The sequence below is a fragment of the Cupressus sempervirens genome, chromosome 4 (assembly GCF_028749045.1).
Source record: "Cupressus sempervirens isolate cs-2001-9-10 chromosome 4, ASM2874904v1, whole genome shotgun sequence".
Lineage (NCBI taxonomy): Eukaryota > Viridiplantae > Streptophyta > Pinopsida > Cupressales > Cupressaceae > Cupressus > Cupressus sempervirens.
This window is the reverse complement of record NC_143121.1, coordinates 395833344-395855923: the sequence shown is the minus strand read 5'-3', so window position 1 is coordinate 395855923 and position 22580 is coordinate 395833344. Positions and strand designations below refer to the sequence as shown.

Below are 22580 nucleotides of genomic sequence, written 5' to 3'. Positions count from 1 at the left end.
ATGGCAGCAAGATGACATGGGAAGACCAACAATGAAATCCATAGTTATAGTATCCCATTTCCACTCTAAAATCTCATGTAGCTAAAGAAGTCCACAAGGATGAGGGTGCTCTGCCTTCACCCTCTGACACTGAAGGCATCTCACAACTATGCTAGCAATCTACACTCTCATGCCTGCGAAATGGTACAATTGCCTCAAATTTGCATGCAACTTCTTAACACTGAGGTGCACTGCATAAGGTGCTCTATGAGTCTCAAGTACAATGAGATCATGAAAACCCCTAATACAAGGTACATACATACGTCTCTATGACACAAAAGTCTGTCAGACTCTAAGAAATACTTTGAAATCTTCCCTTCCAAGGGTCTCTGAGAATGCACTAACTGACTCACTTCTGGATAAAGCTCATCTGCTGGTAAGTGTTGTAAAATACACTCTCTCGAGTTAGTACAAGTAGTCACAAATGAAAGCTCATGGCACCTTCTACTTAAGGCATCTACAACCACATTTTTCTTTCCCTTGATGTAATGAACATCAAAATTGTACTCACACAGAAACTCCATCCACCTTCTTTTAAGAGCATTAAGGTTCAATTGCAAAAATATGTACTGCAAGCTCTGGTGATCAGAATGAAGCTCAAATCTATGACCTAGAAGGAAGTGTCATCATCTCACCAAGGAATGAACCACTACTACAAGTTCTAGGTCATGAGTAGGATAATTGAGTTCATGAGTCTTCAATTTTCTAGACTCAAACTGAATAGGTCATCCATCCTACATAAGGACTGCCCCAATACCATCTAAAGATGCATCAGTGCACACTACAAAATCTATAGAAGGATCTACTACTGCAACCATCGGTGCATTTGTGAGGGCTCTCTTGAGCTCTTGAAAAGCTCTACCACACTTCTTTCTCCACTTGTACTTCTTCCCCTTTTTTTGAAGAGATGTGATGGGGTGTGCCAATCTAGAGAATCCTAAAATGAAGCGTTAGTAATATCTTGCTAGCCCCATAAAGCTCCTCACTTCAATAACACTAGTGGGTGTTGGCTAATCCTTAATGGCCCTAATCTTTGATGGGTCTACTAAGACTCTATCTCCTAATATGACATGACCCAAATAATATATCTCAGGTCTGAAGAACACACACTTTGACAAGCTACCAAACAACTGATTCTCTCTTAGCTTCCGCAATACCTACTTTAGGTGCTCTTCATGCTCTTTCTCATCATGAGAATAAATCAAAATGTCATCAAGAAAAAAAACCACAAACTTATCCAAAAATGTATGAAATACTCCATTCATGAGGATCATAAATATAGTTGGAGTATTTATGAGGCCAAATGGTACCATGGTGAACTTGTAGTGACCATACCTAGTACGAAAAGCAGTCTTGGGGATATCACTATCCACAATCCTCAACTGATGATAACTCGACTTCAGATCAATCTTTAAAAATACTCAGGCACCCTACATCTAGTCAAAGAGATTATCAATTTTGGGAAGAGGATATCAGTTCTTGATGGTCACTCTGTTCAATTTTTGATAATCAATCCACAACCTAAGTGATCTGTCCTTCTTCTTGATGAAGATCACTGGTGCACCTCAAGGTGACACACTAGGTCAAATATGCCCCTTCTCTAGGAGTTCCTCCAATTGAGCCTTTAGTTCACTAAGCTCATGAGTAGTCATCCTGTATGGTGCTCTAAAAACTGGCTGAGCTCCTGGCACAAGGTCTATGTGAAAATCCACTGCTCTAGGTGAAGGCATACTAGGAAGCTCCAAAGGAAACACATTTGCAAACTCCTGTAGGATTGAAAAATCATCGAGGGATGGCTCCCCCTCTAAATATTCCTCTCTGTCACTAATGGTGATAGCTAACAACTGGCAACCCTTTCACATGCACCATCTAAGCTACATAGCAAAAATCATATGAAGGGACATAGGTCTCTTCACTCCGAAGATCTCCCTAGAGATACCATCATCATCCATGCATTCCACCCTCTTCTGTCGACAATCCATCTTGGCATTGTGGGCATAGAGCCAATCCATTGCAAGAACAACATCATAAGAACCTAGAGGGGTAATGCATAGATTAGACATAGTAGACATGTCTCCAATCTACATCTGACAATTCTACACCATGGAACTAACTGACACTCGGGCTCCTGAGGCTAACTCTACTTCCCAACTAACATCCTATCTAATTGCCACTAGCCCAAAATGCTCCACCACATATGGAGATATAAAAGAGACAGTAGCTCCAAAATCAAATAAAACTACAATCATATTGCCTTATATAATACCCATAGCCTCAATAACTATGGCTTGATGCTCAGCCTGGTGGTTGTCAACCGTTGCAAAAACTCTGTGGGATCTACCCATGTCACCAACTGTCAGTTTTGAAAAATCCCCTCTCTAACCACTGGATGCCTATCCCTATGGACACTCCCTAGCTATATGACCCATACCACCATAAGTGTAGCATGGTCCTTGGGTATAAGATCATGCACCCTATGATCTAGACTGCTGTGGACCTCTTGAGCTGCTAGATCCATTGTATCCACCCCTAGAAGACTACTGAATTTTCACTGACTATGACTATGGGGCCCATACTTTATGATCTTCCATGGGACCCTACGACTACCACTACTTTGGCTTGGAGCCTTGATAGCCCTGAGAAGGTTTCTGCTGCTACTGCTACTGTGGTTTCTACTACTGAGACTGTTGGCCCTTAGAGGACCCTGCTGTATAGTTCTTATTCCCTTTCCAAGGGGGTTTCTGTTGGGTAGAATTTTGATTGTGAGATCGATCCTGTGACTTCTGCCTACCTCAAGTATCCTTAGCAACTAGTGCTATCTCCACTACCTATCTGAAGGTGGTAGGGAAGGCCATTCGAACTGGACCCTGAAGTGAGAAATTCAAACCCATGATATAGCGATGCACTCACAATTTCTCATCCTTCATGTATTCCACATAAGGAAGGAGCTTGAGAAACCTACTCTTGTACTGAGCCACTATAAGATCTCTTTGATAAAGAGAATAAAACTCCTCTATCTACTTCTATTAGAAATGCTCTAGCAAGTACCTCTCTTAGAATCTTTCTAGGAATGACTCCCATGTGAGGGTATCCATCCTCACACCACCTATGGTCTCCTCCTAATGCCACCAATTGGAGGCATCCCCTCTCAACTGATGAACTGCTAGGTATGCCTTTAGATTACTCCCATAAGGATGTAATCCAAAGCACCATTGTAGGCTATGTAACCATGCCTCTACTACTGTTCTCTCAGTGGAATTGGTAAATAATGGTGGCCTGAGTCAAATCAATTCCCTGCTATCATCTCCTATATGCCTAGGAGGTCTTTCAAGTGGGGGTCCTCTCTAGTGTATTGACTCACCTTCATGCTCACCCTAACCCTCTATCTATCTCGGTGGGGGACTCCTAGTCCTCTCTCTGACTCTGGGTTTGCCTCCTCTGAGTCCCTTTGCTTCCACTACTAGAATTTGTTGACCTGGCTGAACTACAAGTACTACTCTCTGCTGAACTACACTAATCAAAGTTTGAAGTGCATCTATAATGTCCTAGTTTGCGTTCGGTGGTGGTGGAGTTGGAGGTGGTGGTGGAGGTGGTCCATCCTCCTATCCCACTCTACCACCCCTTGCCCTATGACCTCTGCCTCATCAGTTGCTTCGAGTAACAGGAGGCATCTACACAATTAAATGTTTGAGTTAAGTTTAGGAAGCACAATGGTCTAAGGTTCCTAGTGTTGAAACATGAGCTCTGATACCAAAATGTCATGCCCAAACTACGAGGCAAAAACAAAATTTGTCTTTTTTTTTTATAAATTAATAATTAAAATTCTCTAAGTTTGATATGGTTGTGATCATAGTTAAAATAAAGGTTCTCTACATTTCATCTTAAGTTTAAAATCTTGTGAAGAAATACATCGTTAAGATTTTGATGCTTTCATTATTAGATGGATATTGTTCATTAGATATGTTATTACATTAACTTCGCAACAATATATTAAAATTATTTAAATAATAATTTAAATGAGTTCGGTTTTAAAATTAATTGAAATATCTAATGAAGATCAACTATAAATCTCTTAGGAAAATATTAATTGACAATCTAACCAATATTTGAAAAGTCACATTAAAAAAAAAACAACTAACTAAAATTAAAACTAACTAAAAATATATATATCTAAAATTTATTAACTTTAAACAATACAACTATCTTAACATAATAAATAACTATCTAAATCTTACTATCAATATATGACTAACTTAAAACTTTAGTAAATTAAATTAACATCACATAAACTAACACAAATCTAAACTTAATTAAATTTAAAAACTAACTAACTATCACATATACTAACTAAACTTTATAAAACTAAATATAAACCAGCAAAGAAAATCTTTTTTAAAAAACTTAATTAAAACAACACTATATTAACCTAACACTAACCCTCAACTAACACCTAACACTAACCTATACTAACACCTAACACTAACCTATTACTAACCCCCCCGCCCCCTTAAACTCCCCCTACACATACCCCAAGCACTTCCCAAGTGCTGGCCATGGGTACAACACTCTACCCAAGGCCAAAACCTGCGCAGGCCACCCAAGAAAATGACAACCCCAGCTAACAAAGGGGGGTAAAAGAAAACTTTAAAAAGTTTAATCCTCCTTCATACCTTGGCAAGTGGTCTATGAATTCTATGGAGGGGATAGGGTGACATCATCACCCATGATGAAAAATTGACTTTGCAAGAAAACAACTTTTTAAATACATGACCCAAAACTGACGCCAAGTTGGAGGTTAAATGCAAAAAGTTTATTAGGTAAGAATAGATATTTTAGATGCTATGTTCTATGACTTATTTATTTTATTTTTTTGCAATTTTCTTTGTCATTATAAACATATATATCTATGTTTTCTTTTTCTTTTTTGTTTTACTTTCAATTTTTAATATAAGAATATTCTTTGTTGCAAAGAGACATTTAAATTCCAAACCCATACAAAATCTAGAGTGCTTTTTCTCTTGGGAATATTTTTTTTTTTTAACTCATAATTTTCCTAAGTATACATTTTGAAGTTGATATATTATACAAGAGGGGATTATATTTAATTTTTTAAATCTATAAGGACTTGTTACAAACTAAGTATACCAAAAAAATTAAATAACTACATAAAACAACATTGCAAGTTTGATTTTTGTCTTTTACAATAATCCCCAATCTAAACGTTCATTCATAAGATAATTTTTCATTTAAATTTTTTTTTTTTTAACATATAAGGAAACTTTAAAATATTTCCTAATTGAATCAACATCATTTCCATCCTATTTTTTATGTGCATCCATATAACTGAAAATTACAAAATAAATCACATGATAAGCAATTATAATCAATCACCATTTTATTGGCAAACCTGATTCAAAGGCTCAACTCGAAAAGAACCAAGAAGAAAACCCAACGTTGTTTCCATTACAACAATGTTTTGAAATACAAATTACATAGGATTCCAATCCCAAAATTTACAACAATTTAATTGAATTTCCTTCATGACCTTCATCAAGGGTTCCATATCAATTTCTACAACACATTTCTAAGAACTGTGGAGAGAATAGAATCTGATCAGGTGTCAACAAGCATGACCAAGAGACAAATCAAACATGCATATGCACACTAGGTTTTCACAATAGGATTCACAATGAATCAAAACTAGTGAAAGGTGGATTCTTCCAACAGGAGAAGTCAGACACAACACAAAAATAGATGACCAATTAGGGCTATAAATCAAGAACTTTCATTCTTCCATTTTAATATGCCAAACTCATACGAGGTTTGTGCTGATAGGTAGGGGTCCATAATACCCTACCCTCTCTCTCTCTTCTCTTCCTGAGAAGAGACTCTACACTTGTTGGAGTCCAACTAAAAAGACCTTTCCCAAAATTGGTCACTTCTGCCCTATCCAAGGGTGAGTAATACCAAAACACCCATACAAGAAATCTTCAAAATTCAAACATAAATATGAAAGAAAAGCATTCAAGAAACATGGTTGCAATCCTTCCCAACATACCCAACATACATAAAAACATTCAAAAATAAACACAATAACATAACATGAAACAAGCATGAAAAATCTGAACAAGGGAGATGAAGAACTCCTACCTTCACAAAGAGGTTATGGTAAATGATCAATTGAGAAGAGTTTTTCCCTTTCTTGCCTTCAATCTTCCAAGACTCCTCTCTAAAAGTAGAGATTGGGTAACAACCAAAACTACTCCAAGAATGGCCTCTAATAAGATCCAAATTCAACAAACAAAAAGAGCAATAAATTCCCCCACTCAACTTCAAATCTAGAAGTTTCTAACTCAACCAATCTTAAGGTTAACCACTAAGTGGAGTTGAGGTGATGCAACTCATGGTAGCCATATTCAATTTTCGCACAAAAGAAAAAATAGACTTTTTGAGCGACCTCAAAAGTCAATAAAAGGGGCTTAGGGGTTTGAAAATGCCCCCAACCCATACCCATACCCTTTGGGTATAAATATTTCATGTTTTAAAACCTTAGGAAAAGATTTGGAACCAAACAAAAGCTAGGAAATATTTAGGACCATCTATCAATCTCTAAAAATGCAGATTAAGTACTAATCAGATTAGGGGTGACTAAACTTGATTAAGAACCAAATTAGCAAAAAGACACTAACTTAATCTAACTTAGGTCCAAAGGTTACACAGCTAACCCTAACTAGCATGCTAAAAAGCACAAACAATTCATGAGTGTCAAGTGACACTATAAGAACATAGTTAAGAACATTAACATTTACTGATCATGGAAGGATACATTCATACAACTCATAATGAAATTTAGTTACAAACAACAAGGTTTCCATTATTAGCACAGGGATCAGTTTTCTTCCTCCATCGAGTTTCTTGACTAAAATATCCTACACACTCATTGCACACATCGGTAGTCTCATAAAATCACATGCACATATGTATATACATATCAGGAATCACATAAATTGAAATATACATCAATCAAGCTTTCTTTCATCCTACTTATATCCTTAATCATAAAAACTCCATAATAAATGTGTTAATCCTCCATTTACTTATTTCATCAACATACATATACACAAAACATTAAATGACAAACATCAATATATCTGAAAGTAAACATCACACAACATGAAATAATATAATATGTTCAAAGCATCAGATAATGTCTCGACATCTTAATTCTTGAGTATCAAAAGAATAGTAATGTATTACTATGCTGCGATGGGTCGAGGCAAGGCCTCAAAGAGGTAACATTGGGAAGAATTTTTAAAACTTTTTTGGAATGCTGGTTACCTCAACTATTTTATGACAAGAAATCATTAGATTTATACAAGTTAGTTTAGGGCAACATGAATGTCACATAGTATCATGAGCATTTTTTTCATTTGGTAAAGTATGTAAACCTCACTATCAACATGATGAAATCTTTAGAACTCAAAAATTTGTGATGATTTTGAGACCAGAGATTTACAATGAGGTCAAAATGTAGGAATCTTAGACCATGGATGCACTATGTAAGGCCCTCAAGAAGGAAAAGAAACTAAAGGATGCTTCCTCAGCTAAATCGCCTAACCAAAACTATAATAGGAAGTTCTAAGATAACAAGTCATCTCAAGATAATAGGGGTTATGAAGACAATAGAAAAAATGGAACTGGAAAAAAATAATAAATCAAAAACATGAAGGATAAGGACCATGAAAATTCTAATAAAAACAAGAACAAGGAAAATTGGAAGAACAAGAAGAACCAAAATAATAGAAATGGAAATGGAAGGAATGGAAACAATAGGGGTGATCAAAAACTGAATGATGATAAGAGAGGTCCTAGGATATGATGCTTTGTAAGTGGTGGTAGCCATTGTGCTACTAAGCATCCATAATGATCTAACAAGAAGGATTTTCTAGCTTGGCACTAGATTCATACCATTGTAGTTGATCATAGATGGGCAGATTATTAGGCTAATCCTATACAAATGATAGGTACACTTTTTGGTTTCCTTGTTTCTACTCTTATAGGTACTAGTGGTATTGAATGCTTTGTAAATCTTAAGATAGTTGCTAAGATACCTATTAGAGCTAGTTTTATGACTGAACCTTTGATTGCAAAGTAAGACAATAGGGCTAAACATAGTCTAGTATAGCAATGCTTATTGTGTAGTGAGTTGGAACTTCCTACATTTCAAACAGAGGTCAACATATATGTAGCATCTTTGGTCTCATACGATGTCATCATAGGTGTCAATTGGATGAGTGAGCAAAAAGCCATAGTAAACTATCAAGATAAGGTGATTGAATGCCTCAATGAAATAGGTCATTTAGTGATTGTAAATGGTGTCAAATGACCCTTGGAATTAAGGTAAATTTCAGCAATTTAATTGAAGAAGGCTAAGAGGAAGGGTTGCTAATTATATGTTGCTCATGTCAAGAATCTAGAAGAGATTCCACCTCAATTAGAGGATCACCATATTTTGTAGGAATTTAGAGATGTGTTTCTAGATGATTTGCCCATGCTACCTCCTAAAAGGGAGTTTGATTTCTCCATAGATCTTGTACCAAGATAAGAACCTAAATCAAAAGTTCCCTACCACATTACTTCCATAGAGATGTATGAGTTGAACACTTAGCTACAAGAGCTCTTGGATAAAGGCTCCATTTGACCTAGTGTATCACTGTGGGTGGCTTGTATAATTTTCATCAAGATGAAGGATGGTACCTTAAGATTATGCATTGATTACTACATGCTAAATAAGGTAACCATAAAGAATCAATATCCTCTCCCAAGAATTTATGAACTTTTTGATCTGATGAAGGGAGAAACTATATTCCCTAAAATTGATTGGAGATCTAGATATCACCAACTTTAAATTCAAGATGTATACATATGTGAGACTGCATTGAGATTGAGGTATGGCCATTATGAGTTTGTAGTCTTACCTTTTGGATTGACAAATGCACCTGTTACTTTCATGAACCTCACAATATTTTTAGAGATTGTCTTGATAAATTCATGGAGATATTAATAGATGATATACTGATATACTTTAAGAATTTAGACAAGTGTGAAAAGAAATTACAAAAAGCTCTATAGCATCTAAGAGAGAGAAATTTGTATGGTAAATTCTCCTAGTGCTTATTTTTTCAGAAAGTGGTCCTCTACTTGGGGCATATTTTATTTGTTGATGGCATATAAGTGGACCCTACAAAGATTAAAGCCATCCTTTAATGGAAAACTTTGTAGAGCATAAGTGGAGTCAGGAGTTAAATTATGGGTCTTGTTGGGTGTTATAGGAAATTTTTTGATGGATTTTCCAACATAGCAATGCAGATCACATCTCCTCAATGCAAGAGTAAAAGAATTGAGTGGATAGAAGCATATGAGAAAGAATTTATGTTGCTTAAGAAAATTCTTACTAATGCTCCTATCTTGGTTATACTAGATCCTCAAGAACACTTTTCTATCACAATATATGCTTCAAGAGATGGGCTTGGGGGTGTATTGATGTAGGATAGTAAGGTTGATGCCTACGAGTCCAAGAAGCTCAAATTGCATGAAGTGAATTATGCTCCTCATGATATAGAGTTGGCTATGATATTACATGCTTTGCAGATGTGGCATGATTACTTATTGGGAAAGCCATTTGAGCTTAAAACTAATCATCTAGGGTTGAGATACATTTTCACTCAACCTAACCTAAATGCTAGCTAGAGGTGGTGGCTTGAATTCCTAAGTGAATATGATTTTGGAAAAGAGTACATTAAAGTCAAAGAGAATAGGCTACTGGATGTATTGAGTCATAGTAGGAATATCATGACTATCACTTCATCTCGAACTCATATGAGAGAATATATTCTTTAGTACCTTCCTAGAGATACCCATTATGAATTTTTTGGATAACAATGCTTTTGATTCATGATTTGATGACTATTCTTTTGATGATGATGGTGTGCTTAAACACCAAAATAGGATATATGTTCCTAAATGTGAAGGGTTGCAAAAAGTTATTCTTGAGGGGATGCATTGCACTCCATCTTCAGGGCACCCAAGGGTAAACAAGATGATGGCTGATCTGAAACCTTTATACTTTTGGCCAAGAATCAAATGAGGTGTGACAAAGTATTTTGCCTAATGTTTGGAATATTAGCATGTCAAAACTGAGCATGTCCATTTGGTAGGTCTTCTATACCCACATAAGATTTTGTAGTAAAAATGAAAATTTATTAGCATGCACTATCTACAAGGTTTATCCATGACTCAATGCAAGCATGATGTCGTCTTGGTCGTAGTCAAAAAATTAACCAAATTTTCTCATTTCATTCCTAGTAGTCTAAAGGATGGATCTCTATTTTTGGCAAGAAAGTTTGTCCAATAGATTTTTCAACTCCACGGTATTCTAGAAACCATCATGTCTAATAGGGATACCTAAATGACTGGTGCAGAGCACAAAGCTTGGTATTAGAGGAATGGATAAAAACTCCATCTTGTCTTCATTCTTCCTTCCTCATACCTCTTTGGATGTAATTAGAAGTTTTATGAAGTTTTATGCAAGGTTTGAATAAATATGAGCCCATTTGTGTAGGCACTTCATCTTATTTGGTGACCCTATAAACCAAGGATGTAAGTAGCCTATAGGGTATATATGTTTTAGGTGTTTAGGAGGGTTTCATATGGCCTAAATAGCCATGATGCTCAATAATATCACGTTTAGAATGTGTTTTGAAGTCTTCATATGAAAAGTTGCTCATATCGACAGTTTTGAAAAAAAGTTGCTGACAACTTTTGCAAGAAAACTGTGCAACTTTTGCAAATCAGTTACATTCGACCTCTAACTGCCTTGGAGGTTGGTTTTTAGGTGTCATTAGGCTATAAATATATTGATCCTCTTCCCAAAAGAACAGAGGAACTTCATTTGTACGGATTTTTCATTGGATGAATAAAGAACTCCCTATTTTTTTGTTTAATTCGCTGTTTTCAGAGGTTGCACGTGTGGTACGGACGTGAGACTAGAAGTTTAATGGTGGATTTGCAGAGTTTTATGTCCCACTGACTCTTTGCATTTTATTTGGAGTGATTTGAAGGAGTTTGGACAAAGTTAGAGCAAATTGGGTGAAACCAGTCCCAAACCCTCCATAAAATCAGGGTTTTGTGCAAATGAGCCATTAGAGTGCACCTAATTGGCCTCAGGGGTACAAAACCCAATAATCTGAGAGAAGAAATGTACTATTTGTTGATTCTAGAAGTAGGAGTAGTTTCCATGGTGGGAGTCCAAGTTTCAATGATGCCCTAGTTCAAGTTAAGCATAGAATTTGAACTCGGAATGCAGATTTGGAAGTAGAATTGTGAAGTTCGGTTGATTGGAGTGCAACCAAAGGTTGAATTGGAAGTCTTAGACCTTCCCTAACACCATCCAAGTTAGTATCTTTTTCTATGTACCCATTTCCTTGCACTTGCTTAACAAACCAAGCCTAATTAGGCCTATTAGGACTGCGTGTTTTGCATAGGTTGGGATATGCTGGAGTGGAGTGAGATTTTAAGATTTGGAGGTCTTTAAGGGAAGTCAAAAGGGTATCTGAAACTCTATTTTATTTGCCAAGTCGTTTGGGGAAATCAAAAGATATGGCTGAAACTCAGGTTTTGCTGACCTACTAGGATTTACTAGGTAGGTATTGGTTGGGTGTATTACAAAAGTGTGGGAATCTGAAAAGTTGTTGATTCAGAGTACATTGGGATATGTGAAGGTGTGTTGACCATCAAATCAAGTGGTTGAGAGGCCTAAAGCATAGATCCATGTTTTGGCCTAGTTGTGGGATGCTATTTCTAAAAGCAAATTGGGAGCAGACTTTGCTTACCGTTCCTTGCATTGAGAAGATTGTCAAACCTTGTGAGAAGGTTATTTGCCAAGAGTGGAAGGTCCTTTAAGGATCTCTTAAGGCTAGAAGCAAGTTTGGCTTGTTTGAAGGGTCTAAGTGCAATCTAGACCAAGAGTACACTTCCGGTGTGTAACTCTGCATCAAGGTGGTATCAGAGCAGGTTAAGACCTGTTTTCATCATGTCTGAAGGAGAAGATGGACCAGAGAGGGCTCTCCCTCTGAGGGTCACAAATGCAGAACTAGCCAAGATAGTACAAGAACAAATGGCTGAAAGTAGGGCCTTTAGAGAAGAGAACAGAGCAGTCAAGAGAGAGTTGGAGAGACTCAAGGGTAAGTTGAAGAGAGGAGAAAACTATGAATCAAAAAATGAAGAGGTGGAGCAAGATGACAATGCAGCAGCAGTACCACATGATCAAAGGCCTCTCTTACAAGCACTAGAAAGGATGGGAGTCAAGGGTGGAGAGATCCCTACATTTCAAGGAAAACTCAATCCTGATGAATGCATTGATTGGCTTGAAGCCATGGACAATCACTTTGAATGTGACCATATTCCACCAAGCCAAAAAGTAAAGATTGCCAAGACTAAGTTGAAGGGTGCAGCACTAAGCTGGTGGAATTTTGTTCAGAATGAGAGGGCTGAGGATGGAAAGGAGCCCATAACTACTTGGAAAAAAATGAGAGCAGAGATTAAGAGGCAGTTTGTGCCCGAGGATTATGAAATCCTTGTGAACCAAAGGTTGCATAACCTCAAACAAAGGGATCTTGATGTGAGCACATACACACAAGAGTTCCATAACTTGACATTAAGAGCCAAGGTCAATGAGACAAATAAACAAAAACTAGCCAGATATGTAAGTGGCTTGAAGTATTCTATTCAAGATGAATTGACATTGGTAAATTTGGAGTCTATACACCAGTGTTTTAATCTTGCATTGAAGATTGAAGAGAAGCATAAGAGGAGAGGTGATTCAAACACCAACAAAAGAGGAGGTAGCAATAATTTCAGAGGAAGAGGAGGCAGATTTCAAGGCAGAGGCTCTGGTTTCAGAGATGAAAATCAGAATCAGAATATGGATACCAGTCAAAGAGGATCTTTTAGAGGCAGAGGCAATAATGGCAATAGAGGAAGGAATGGCAACAGGAGTAGAGGAGGCCAGGTCTTCACTGGTAGGTGTTTTATTTGCAATCAGACAGGGCATCAATCCTTTAGATGTCCCCAAAAAGGAGGAGACAGCAGCAGACCCAGAGATAGGAGAATTAATCTATTGCAAGAAGAAGAAGAGGATGGGCAAAGCATCTCATCCTATCACACCACAACCTCCAGACTTGCTAATCCTGAAACTGGAGAGTGCCTCATGATGCAAAGGACACTTTTGAAGGTACCACAACCTGCTGAACCACCTCAGAGAAAAACATTATTCAGGACACATTGCAAGGTGAAAGGAAAAGTATGTAAGTTAATTGTGGATTCAGGGTCAACTGACAATATAGCATCTAAAGAAATGGTGGATAAATTAAAGTTGCCTAGGATACCACACCCATACCCTTATAAAGCTTCTTGGTTGACAAAAGACAAACAAACATTGGTAAATGAACAAGTTTGGGTGGAGTTCACATTAGGAGAGTATTCTGATAAAGTTTTGTGTGATGTCACTGAGATGGATGCATGTCACCTCTTATTAGGGAGGCCATGGAAGTTTGATGTAAAATCAAGGCATGATGGAGAAACCAAAATTTATACAATAACTAAGGGAGGTGTTAAGTATACAATGAGGCCATTGCCTGATGATAACAAATCAGACCATATAGTTAGTAGTGTGACTTTAGTAGGGGAGAAGGAATTCCTCAAAACTATAAAAGAAAAGGACACACCCTACTTTGCAATAGTGGTAAGACCAAAACAAGAATCAAGGAACCTAGTCAAGCCTAGAGCAGATTTGAAAAAAGATGATGTAGGACCCAAGGAGGTTAGGGATTTGCTGAACAAGTATCATGGGATTGTGGCAGGGAGTGTACCATCTACTTTACCACCAGAGAGAGAGGTGAGTCATTGTATAGACCTCATACCAGGGGCCACTTTACCAAATAAGGCTGCATACAAGTTGACTCCAGAACAGAATGAGGAGATAGCAAAACAAATAGAAGAGTTGCTGTCTAAGGGTCTGATTAGGAAGAGTGTGAGTCCATGTGCAGTACCTACAGTACTTGCACCAAAAAAGGAAGGAACATGGAGGCTATGTATGGACTCAAGGGCTATAAACAAGATAACCATCCGGTATAGGTTTCCCATGCCAAGAATGGAAGATTTGTTGGATTGTTTAGGAGGGGCTAAAATTTACTCCAAAGTAGACTTAAAAAGTGGATACCATCAGATAAGGATCAGAAAAGGGGATGAGTGGAAAACAGCATTTAAAACAACTGAGGGTCTTTATGAGTGGCTTGTGATGCCATTTGGGCTATCAAATGCCCCAAGTACCTTCATGAGATTGATGAATGAGGTACTTAAGCCTTTCCTTAACAAGTTTGTTGTGGTATACCTAGATGACATACTAGTGTTTAGCAAGGATGAAGAGGAACACTTCAAACATCTAGATTTGGTCCTAAAGAGATTGCATGAGGAAGATCTCAAGATCAATTTGGAAAAGTGTATATTTGTGAAGGATGAACTGATATTTCTTGGTTTTGTTATTTCTAAGGACTCTTTGAAAATGGATCCATCCAAAGTAGAAGCTATAATAAATTGGCCATCTCCTACCACTGCTGGTGATGTTAAAAGTTTCCATGGTTTATGTAATTTTTGTAGAAAATTCATAAGGAATTTTAGTGGGATATCTGCTCCAATGGTGGATACCATTAAGGGGGGCAAGAAATGTCATTTTGTATGGACTAATGCTGCAGAAGAATCTTTCCAAATGGTGAAGCAGAAGATAGCACAAGAACCAGTCCTAAAGTTCCCTGATTTCAACAAAGTGTTTGTCATAGAATGTGATGCAAGCACTAAAGCTATTGGTGGTGTATTGAGTCAAGAGGGCAGACCAATAGCCTTCTTTAGTGAGAAGTTAAATGAAGCAAAGCAAAAATATTCAGTATATGATCTAGAGTTGTATGCTATGGTCCAATCCTTAAAAAGATGGAGGCATTATTTACTTTCCAAGGAGTTTATTGTTTTTACTGATAATCAGGCTTTGAGCTTTCTTAACAGGCAGGAAAAATTGAATCAAAGGCACATGAAGTGGATGGAGTTCATCCAAGCATATACTTTCTCAATCAAGCACAAGAAAGGGATCACAAACAAAGTTGCTGATGCCCTAAGCAGAAGAAACCTCCTAGTTCAATCAATTGAACTTGAAACCGTTGGCATAGAAGGTATGAAGGATCTATACAGCCAAGATGAGGATTTCAAAGAGATTTATAAAGTTTTCCAAAGCATGGAAGGCAGGTATCACACAGAGCTCTCTGATTTTTTAATTCAAGATGGTTTATTGTTTAAGGGGGGACAATTATGTATTCCTAGGGGATCATATAGAGAGAATATAATCAAAGAAAAACATAGTGGGGGCATGTCTGGTCATTTTGGATTAGACAAAACACTTGAGCAAGTTAGGAGATTCTACCATTGGCCAAAAATGCAGTCCGATGTAAGAAAGTTTGTGGAATCTTGTATAATTTGTCAAAAGGCTAAAGGCCACTCATCAAATGCAAGGCTTTATACTCCTCTACCTATCCTTGACAGACCATGGGATTCAATAAGCATGGATTTTGTATTGGGATTACCAAAAACTAAGGCAGGAAATGATAGTGTGTTTGTGGTTGTTGACAGATTTTCCAAAATGTCTCACTTTATCCCTTGCAAAACTACACATGATGCTTCAAACATTGCAGGTCTATTCTTCAAAGAAGTGGTAAGACTCCATGGTTTACCAAGGTCTATTGTTTCAGACAGAGACTCCAAGTTCCTAGGACATTTTTGGAGGACTCTTTGGAAAAGACTTGGAACAAATCTTAATTTTTCTTCTGCCTATCACCCTCAATCAGATGGGCAGACTGAGGTAACAAATAGGTCACTAGGGAACCTACTAAGATGCTTGGCACAACAATATGGTGGATCATGGGATAATATATTACCACAAGCTGAATATGCATACAATGATTCAGTAAACAGAAGTACTGGTTTGACACCATTCCAAATTGTTTATGGTGAACACCCAAGGGGAGTACTAGAGTTAAGGGATGTCAGTCAGATGGAGAGGAGAAGTGCCCAAGCTCAAGACTTTGCACAAGTGATGAAGGAGGTACAACACCAAGTGAAAGACAGACTGTCTAAATCTGCAGACAAGTACAGAGAACATGCCAACAAGAAAAGAAGGGATTTGCAGTTCAAGGTTGGAGACCTTGTCATGGTCCATTTGAAGAAGGAGAGGATGCCAAAGGGATAGCATACCAAGTTGATGGCAAAGAAAATTGGTCCATTTAAGATCCTACAAAAATGTGGGAACAATGCATACAAAATTGAATTGCCACCGGATGTTGGATTGTCACCAATCTTTAATGTCTCTGATTTGTTTGCTTTCAAAGAACCTACTGATATTGTGGATGCAGGTACAGGTTTGGAAGAGCAGGTTACTGATGTTGCATTGCCAAAGACACATAAAATCCAAATTGAGTTCATATTGGACAAGAGAGTTTCTATGGAGACACGAAGAGGCACATACTATACCTACTTGGTCAAATGGGCTGGGTTACCTGAGGAGGATGCAACATGGATGACTCAAGCAGAGATAGAGAAATCAGGCTATCAATTTAACACCATTCCCAACTCAAGGGACTTGAGTTCTTTTGGAGAGGGGTAGTATGGTGCAGAGCACAAAGCTTGGTATTAGAGGAATGGATAAAAACTCCATCTTGTCTTCATTCTTCCTTCCTCATACCTCTTTGGATGTAATTAGAAGTTTTATGAAGTTTTATGCAAGGTTTGAATAAATATGAGCCCATTTGTGTAGGCACTTCATCTTATTTGGTGACCCTATAAACCAAGGATGTAAGTAGCCTATAGGGTATATATGTTTTAGGTGTTTAGGAGGGTTTCATATGGCCTAAATAGCCATGATGCTCAATAATATCACGTTTAGAATGTGTTTTGAAGTCTTCATATGAAAAGTTGCTCATATCGGCAGTTTTGAAAAAAAGTTGCTGACAACTTTTGCAAGAAAACTGTGCAACTTTTGCAAATCAGTTACATTCGACCTCTAACTGCCTTGGAGGTTGGTTTTTAGGTGTCATTAGACTATAAATATATTGATCCTCTTCCCAAAAGAACAGAGGAACTTCATTTGTACGGATTTTTCATTGGATGAATAAAGAACTCCCTATTTTTCTGTTTAATTCACTGTTTTCAGAGGTTGCACGTGTGGTACGGACGTGAGACTAGAAGTTTAATGGTGTATTTGCAGAGTTTTATGTCCCACTGACTCTTTGCATTTTATTTGGAGTGATTTGAAGGAGTTTGGACAAAGTTAGAGCAAATTGGGTGAAACCAGTCCCAAACCCTCCATAAAATCAGGGTTTTGTGCAAATGAGCCATTAGAGTGCACCTAATTGGCCTCAGGGGTACAAAACCCAATAATCTGAGAGAAGACATGTACCATTTGTTGATTCTAGAAGTAGGAGTAGTTTCCATGGTGGGAGTCCAAGTTTCAATGATGCCCTAGTTCAAGTTAAGCATAGAATTTGAACTCGGAATGCAGATTTGGAAGTAGAATTGTGAAGTTCGGTTGATTGGAGTGCAACCAAAGGTTGAATTGGAAGTCTTAGACCTTCCCTAACACCATCCAAGTCAGTATCTTTTTCTATGTACCCATTTCCTTGCACTTGCTTAACAAACCAAGCCTAATTAGGCCTATTAGGACTGCGTGTTTTGCATAGGTTGGGATATGCTGGAGTGGAGTGAGATTTTAAGATTTGGAGGTCTTTAAGGGAAGTCAAAAGGGTATCTGAAACTCTATTTTATTTGCCAAGTCATTTGGGGAAATCAAAAGATATGGCTGAAACTCAGGTTTTGCTGACCTACTAGGATTTACTAGGTAGGTATTGGTTGGGTGTATTACAAAAGTGTGGGAATCTGAAAAGTTGTTGATTCAGAGTACATTGGGATATGTGAAGGTGTGTTGACCATCAAATCAAGTGGTTGAGAGGCCTAAAGCATAGATCCATGTTTTGGCCTAGTTGTGGGATGCTATTTCTAAAAGCAAATTGGGAGCAGACTTTGCTTACCGTTCCTTGCATTGAGAAGATTGTCAAACCTTGTGAGAAGGTTATTTGCCAAGAGTGGAAGGTCCTTTAAGGATCTCTTAAGGCTAGAAGCAAGTTTGGCTTGTTTGAAGGGTCTAAGTGCAATCTAGACCAAGAGTACACTTCCGGTGTGTAACTCTGCATCAATGACTCCAAGGCTTTTGAAAACTTTTAACTCCACTTTTGGTACACGCTTGAACTTCAACACAACTCACCACCATAAGACTAATGGGAAGATTGAGAGGGTAAACCAAGTGCTTGAAGATTTGTTGTGCATGCACTGCATGGATCACTAGTAAAAATGGGAGGATTATATTCCACTAGTGGAGTTTTCCTATAAAAACTCCTATCACTCTTCCTTGGGTATGGCTCCATTTGAGGTTCTTAATGGACAAAAGTGCAGAACTCCTATCAATTGAGATAGAGTTGAGGACAAGATTATTGTGGGTCATAAGATGCCAAAAGAGATGGAAGAGAAGGTGATCTTAATTTTTAGTTTGTTGAAAGAGGCAATAGATTGATAGAAGAGTTATGTTAACAAGAAATGCACTTTCTAACAATTCCAAACTGGAGATAAGGTGTTTTTTAGGGTTAGACCACACCAGTGTTCAATCTCATTCAACAAGAGATCAAATCTTGCACCATGATTTATTGGCCCATTCAAGGTTTTAGAATTTATCAACATAGTTTCTTATTAGCTTGCTCTGCCGCTTGGTTTAGCCTGCATTCATAATGTCTTCCATGTCTTTTTTCTTAAGTTATATCATCTTGATATATCTCATGCTTGGCTAGCATGCATTGCAAGTGGAACATCTAGGGCTAATGATAGTTTAGCCAACCTAACTGATTGAATAGAGTACCATCAAGGTACAAGAAAAGGACATTATCCATTACAAGCTCCAATGCATAACCAATTCAGTGTTGATAGTGCCACTTGGGAGGATATGAAGGATTTACAAAAATCCTTTTCTCATCTTTTTGTATAGTTTTCTTTGTTTTAGTTAGATATTATTTTTGGATGTGTGAATGATTTTTCATGACTTGATGTTAGGGTGATACCTTTTCCTAGAGGGGAGGGATGTGACATCTCATTTGTTCACTTTCTTGTCAGATACTTATTGTGTAATCGAGTCAAAGTTTGACTAGTCAACCCCTTTTTATTTTGTCAACAATTAAGAGATAATTGAGCTAAATTCCTAAGTTTTGAAAGTTAACTTTCTTATGAAGATGGATCAATAATGGATATATGATATGTGATGTCATACTTCATTTCTCCTTAGGTGGTTTCACTATATGATTCATCTTATGCCATTTGTGACTATGTTTAATGTTTTATATTTAATCATATTAAGTGGATTACCAACTCTTTTTCTATTGCAAGTATTTGAGTGGATTCAAGATTGAGGGGACAAAGAGTGTGGTTGAGGTAGAGGGGGTTAGCCTCTTGGAAGGGGATGAATCAAATGACCCTTGTTGCCACACACACATACACATTTAGGTTTTACAATGTTTTGATCTAATGTGACATTTTAGCTTTGTTTGAATCTTCCTTATAATATGATCCAATAGAAGTAATTTGTAATTACATTTTTTTTGAAATGGTATATGAAGAATGTGCTTGTTTTAGGTATTCTCCTCTATTAGATGATGTTTAATAAAATAAATACTAGGAAACAAAACAAGTAAAACAAGCAATTGTTTATATATTCTCCTTTCTTTGAGTGCCATGGTCATTTAATTCCTTACTAGGAAGGTCCCAACAACGGATATGGAGAAGTGGAAGGAGGGAATTTCATAAGGTTTTGCAGGTAGTTGTGGAAGGGAGTTGGGAAAAAGTAAAAATACATTAATATACAACCTTAATCCAAGAACCTTAATCCAAGAAACAAAGTAGTGAAAGTGAGAAAGGAGCACAAAAGGGCAGTGGTCCATACCACAATTAATACTATTTATGGGGTTTTTCTCTAAAATCGTTGGTGTTGAAGCTGGAGAAAGGATCTTTTCATAGCAAAAGCTAGAGAGTCTACATTTCCATAATATTATTAAATTTGACTAGAACATTGGTAGTAAAAGAGGAGTGGATGGGAAGATGTACGAAGAAGGCAATGAATGGGCTTGGAGGAGGCTCAAGTTCAAAGGAAAGAGATGTCTTCATAACCAAGGTTCCTCATTACCATGTTATGTAATCTTTAATCATAGAAGAGAGGAGTATTTCTTTCCTACTTTAAAATCAATACTCGATGAGAGTTTGTGTTGAAACCATTTTAAAAAATTTGTGCACATCTAGCTTACATTATTAATCTATGGTACTTTAAATGATCATATGCTTCTTTGATACTCACCATAGGGAAACAAAAACTAGAATCATGACTAAGTTCAGAAAGTTGAGAGATGCACCTCTTTTGCTACAACCTTCAATTTTTTTAAAAAAAGAATCTAACTTGTGGTTAAGTAACTTAGTATGGAATGGTAGAACCAACTATGCTCTCCCTTCAAAAAATGTGTGTTATGCTACTTGAATGGAGAACATTTTGTTATTATTTTCTTTTCGATATGTAGATGCTCTTTTTTAGTAAAAAAATATTGGGGTTGCATAAGTTCTTTCTTGAGCGATTCATATTTTAGAAGCTTCTGTACAAGGTAGCTAGTTCCTTTTAGTTCTTTGTTGATATTAAATTATTGGAAGATGATCATTTTAATTTTCTTACACCATTCCATACTTCTATGATAACTTGATAGGGTAATTAGAAGATCTAAAAAGTAACTTGCGAGGAGTGAATAGTAACATCTATATTTGAAAACTATTTTAGATAATTGTAAACATAATATTGTGTACTAAATAGACAATGTAGTTAAAGCAAAAATTATGCCGGCTGATTTTTTCTAGTAAGTGTGAAATATTTTTTGAGACTTAGTATAAATTTAAACTTGCAACTATTTATCAAAACTATGATTGTAGTGTGTTCATAATTTGTGGTCATAAGGTTCTGCATAGTTTCTAAATTATAAATCATAAAATGCCTATGATAGATATGCAAAAACCACACTAATTTGGAAATTTTAATCATTAATGCACACTTTGAACAATATGTTTACTAAGAACCATTGGGACATTAATTAGGAAAATGAAACCTTAAAAGTCTATGAAAATTTATGTCTTAAGTCAATGTAGTATAGTAAGTGTATTGTTGTAGCTACAAACTCTATTTAAATATCAACCAACACATAATCTTTAGGTTCCATATAATTAGAATAATGAAGTCATCAATGTAGCTAGATGTTCTACATAAATTATAATTAACTAGCTGCTGTTTTGAAGTGTAAATATCCTATTTGAAAGTTTAGAAGTGTTGTTGAAATCTTAAGAATAACATAATTTTATTTCTAATTGAACCTAAGGAAATGAAAAATCTTCAATCTAACAGCCTTACCAAATTGTTTTCCAATGTTGAGTTCATTAAGTTGTAAATGATTTACTTTGATCTTTTATTTATTAAATAATGTTGATTGAATCCCTTCAACTATAGATAATTGCAAGTTGTGCTTGAAATTCCAAAGATCGGGTATGCTGTTTGAGTTATCCATTGTAGTTGAAAGAAATCCATACTACATCCTTTTCAAATTGTTGAAATTTTCTCAAAAGTAGTTGTAAATCTTTAAAAATGTTTTGATTTTATGAGGTTTATCTCCTTCATGGCCAAGTGTAATGTGGAAAATAGGAGGGTGGGGATTGAAGCATGTTTTTTTTGCTTCTCTCAACCAATTAGATTCTAAAAAGTAGGATTCATCACATTTTCTCTCTCTTTTAGTAATACATGATGTATTTATTGCTTGGCCAAATATTTTTTATTGCATTTAAGTATGTAGATTTTGACATGTAGCATATGTGCATGACTATCCTTACTTTCAATTTTTTCTTATGTGTAGATATGAGTTAGTTTATAAAGAATGTACATGTGGCTAGATATGTTACAATTTTTCTTTTGCTACATATGAGTAGAATGTGTAGTGGTCTTTTCTTTTCCCTAAAACATTCTTTGATTAGGTTGCTAGGCACATGGTTGCATGTAGTATGTTTCATAGTTGTACCACATCCATCCAATCCATCTTGTTTTGGGAGGTTAGGTTTCTCGTGCCAGGGTTGAGGTATTCTTTATTTTAGGAAGAATCCCATGGGAATAAACTCTCCATAGTTGGTGAGGTAAAAGAACCTAGGCCACACTCCCATCTCAAATAGTAGATAGAGGATATCCAATGGCTTTGGAGACCAAATACACTTTCAAGACATCATCCAGGAAATGATGTATGATATCATTCATTTCATGTAACCTTTATTTGGAT

The 22580-nt window shown here is 36.6% G+C and overlaps 1 protein-coding gene across 1 annotated transcript; it reads left to right on the top strand.

Annotated features, from left to right (window-relative positions):
• Positions 1–16399: 16399 nt before the first annotated feature.
• On the top strand, positions 16400–16801 carry LOC149561716 (uncharacterized). The gene has a single exon (XM_089827893.1). It carries the CDS (start codon positions 16400–16402, stop codon positions 16799–16801), a length of 402 nt encoding a protein of 133 aa, XP_089684019.1.
• Positions 16802–22580: the final 5779 nt, after the last annotated feature.

Bases quoted from the DNA above. Each gene is read 5' to 3' on its own strand.
- LOC149561716 (XM_089827893.1), top strand. From the start codon at position 16,400: ATGGCAAAGAAAATTGGTCCATTTAAGATCCTACAAAAATGTGGGAAC.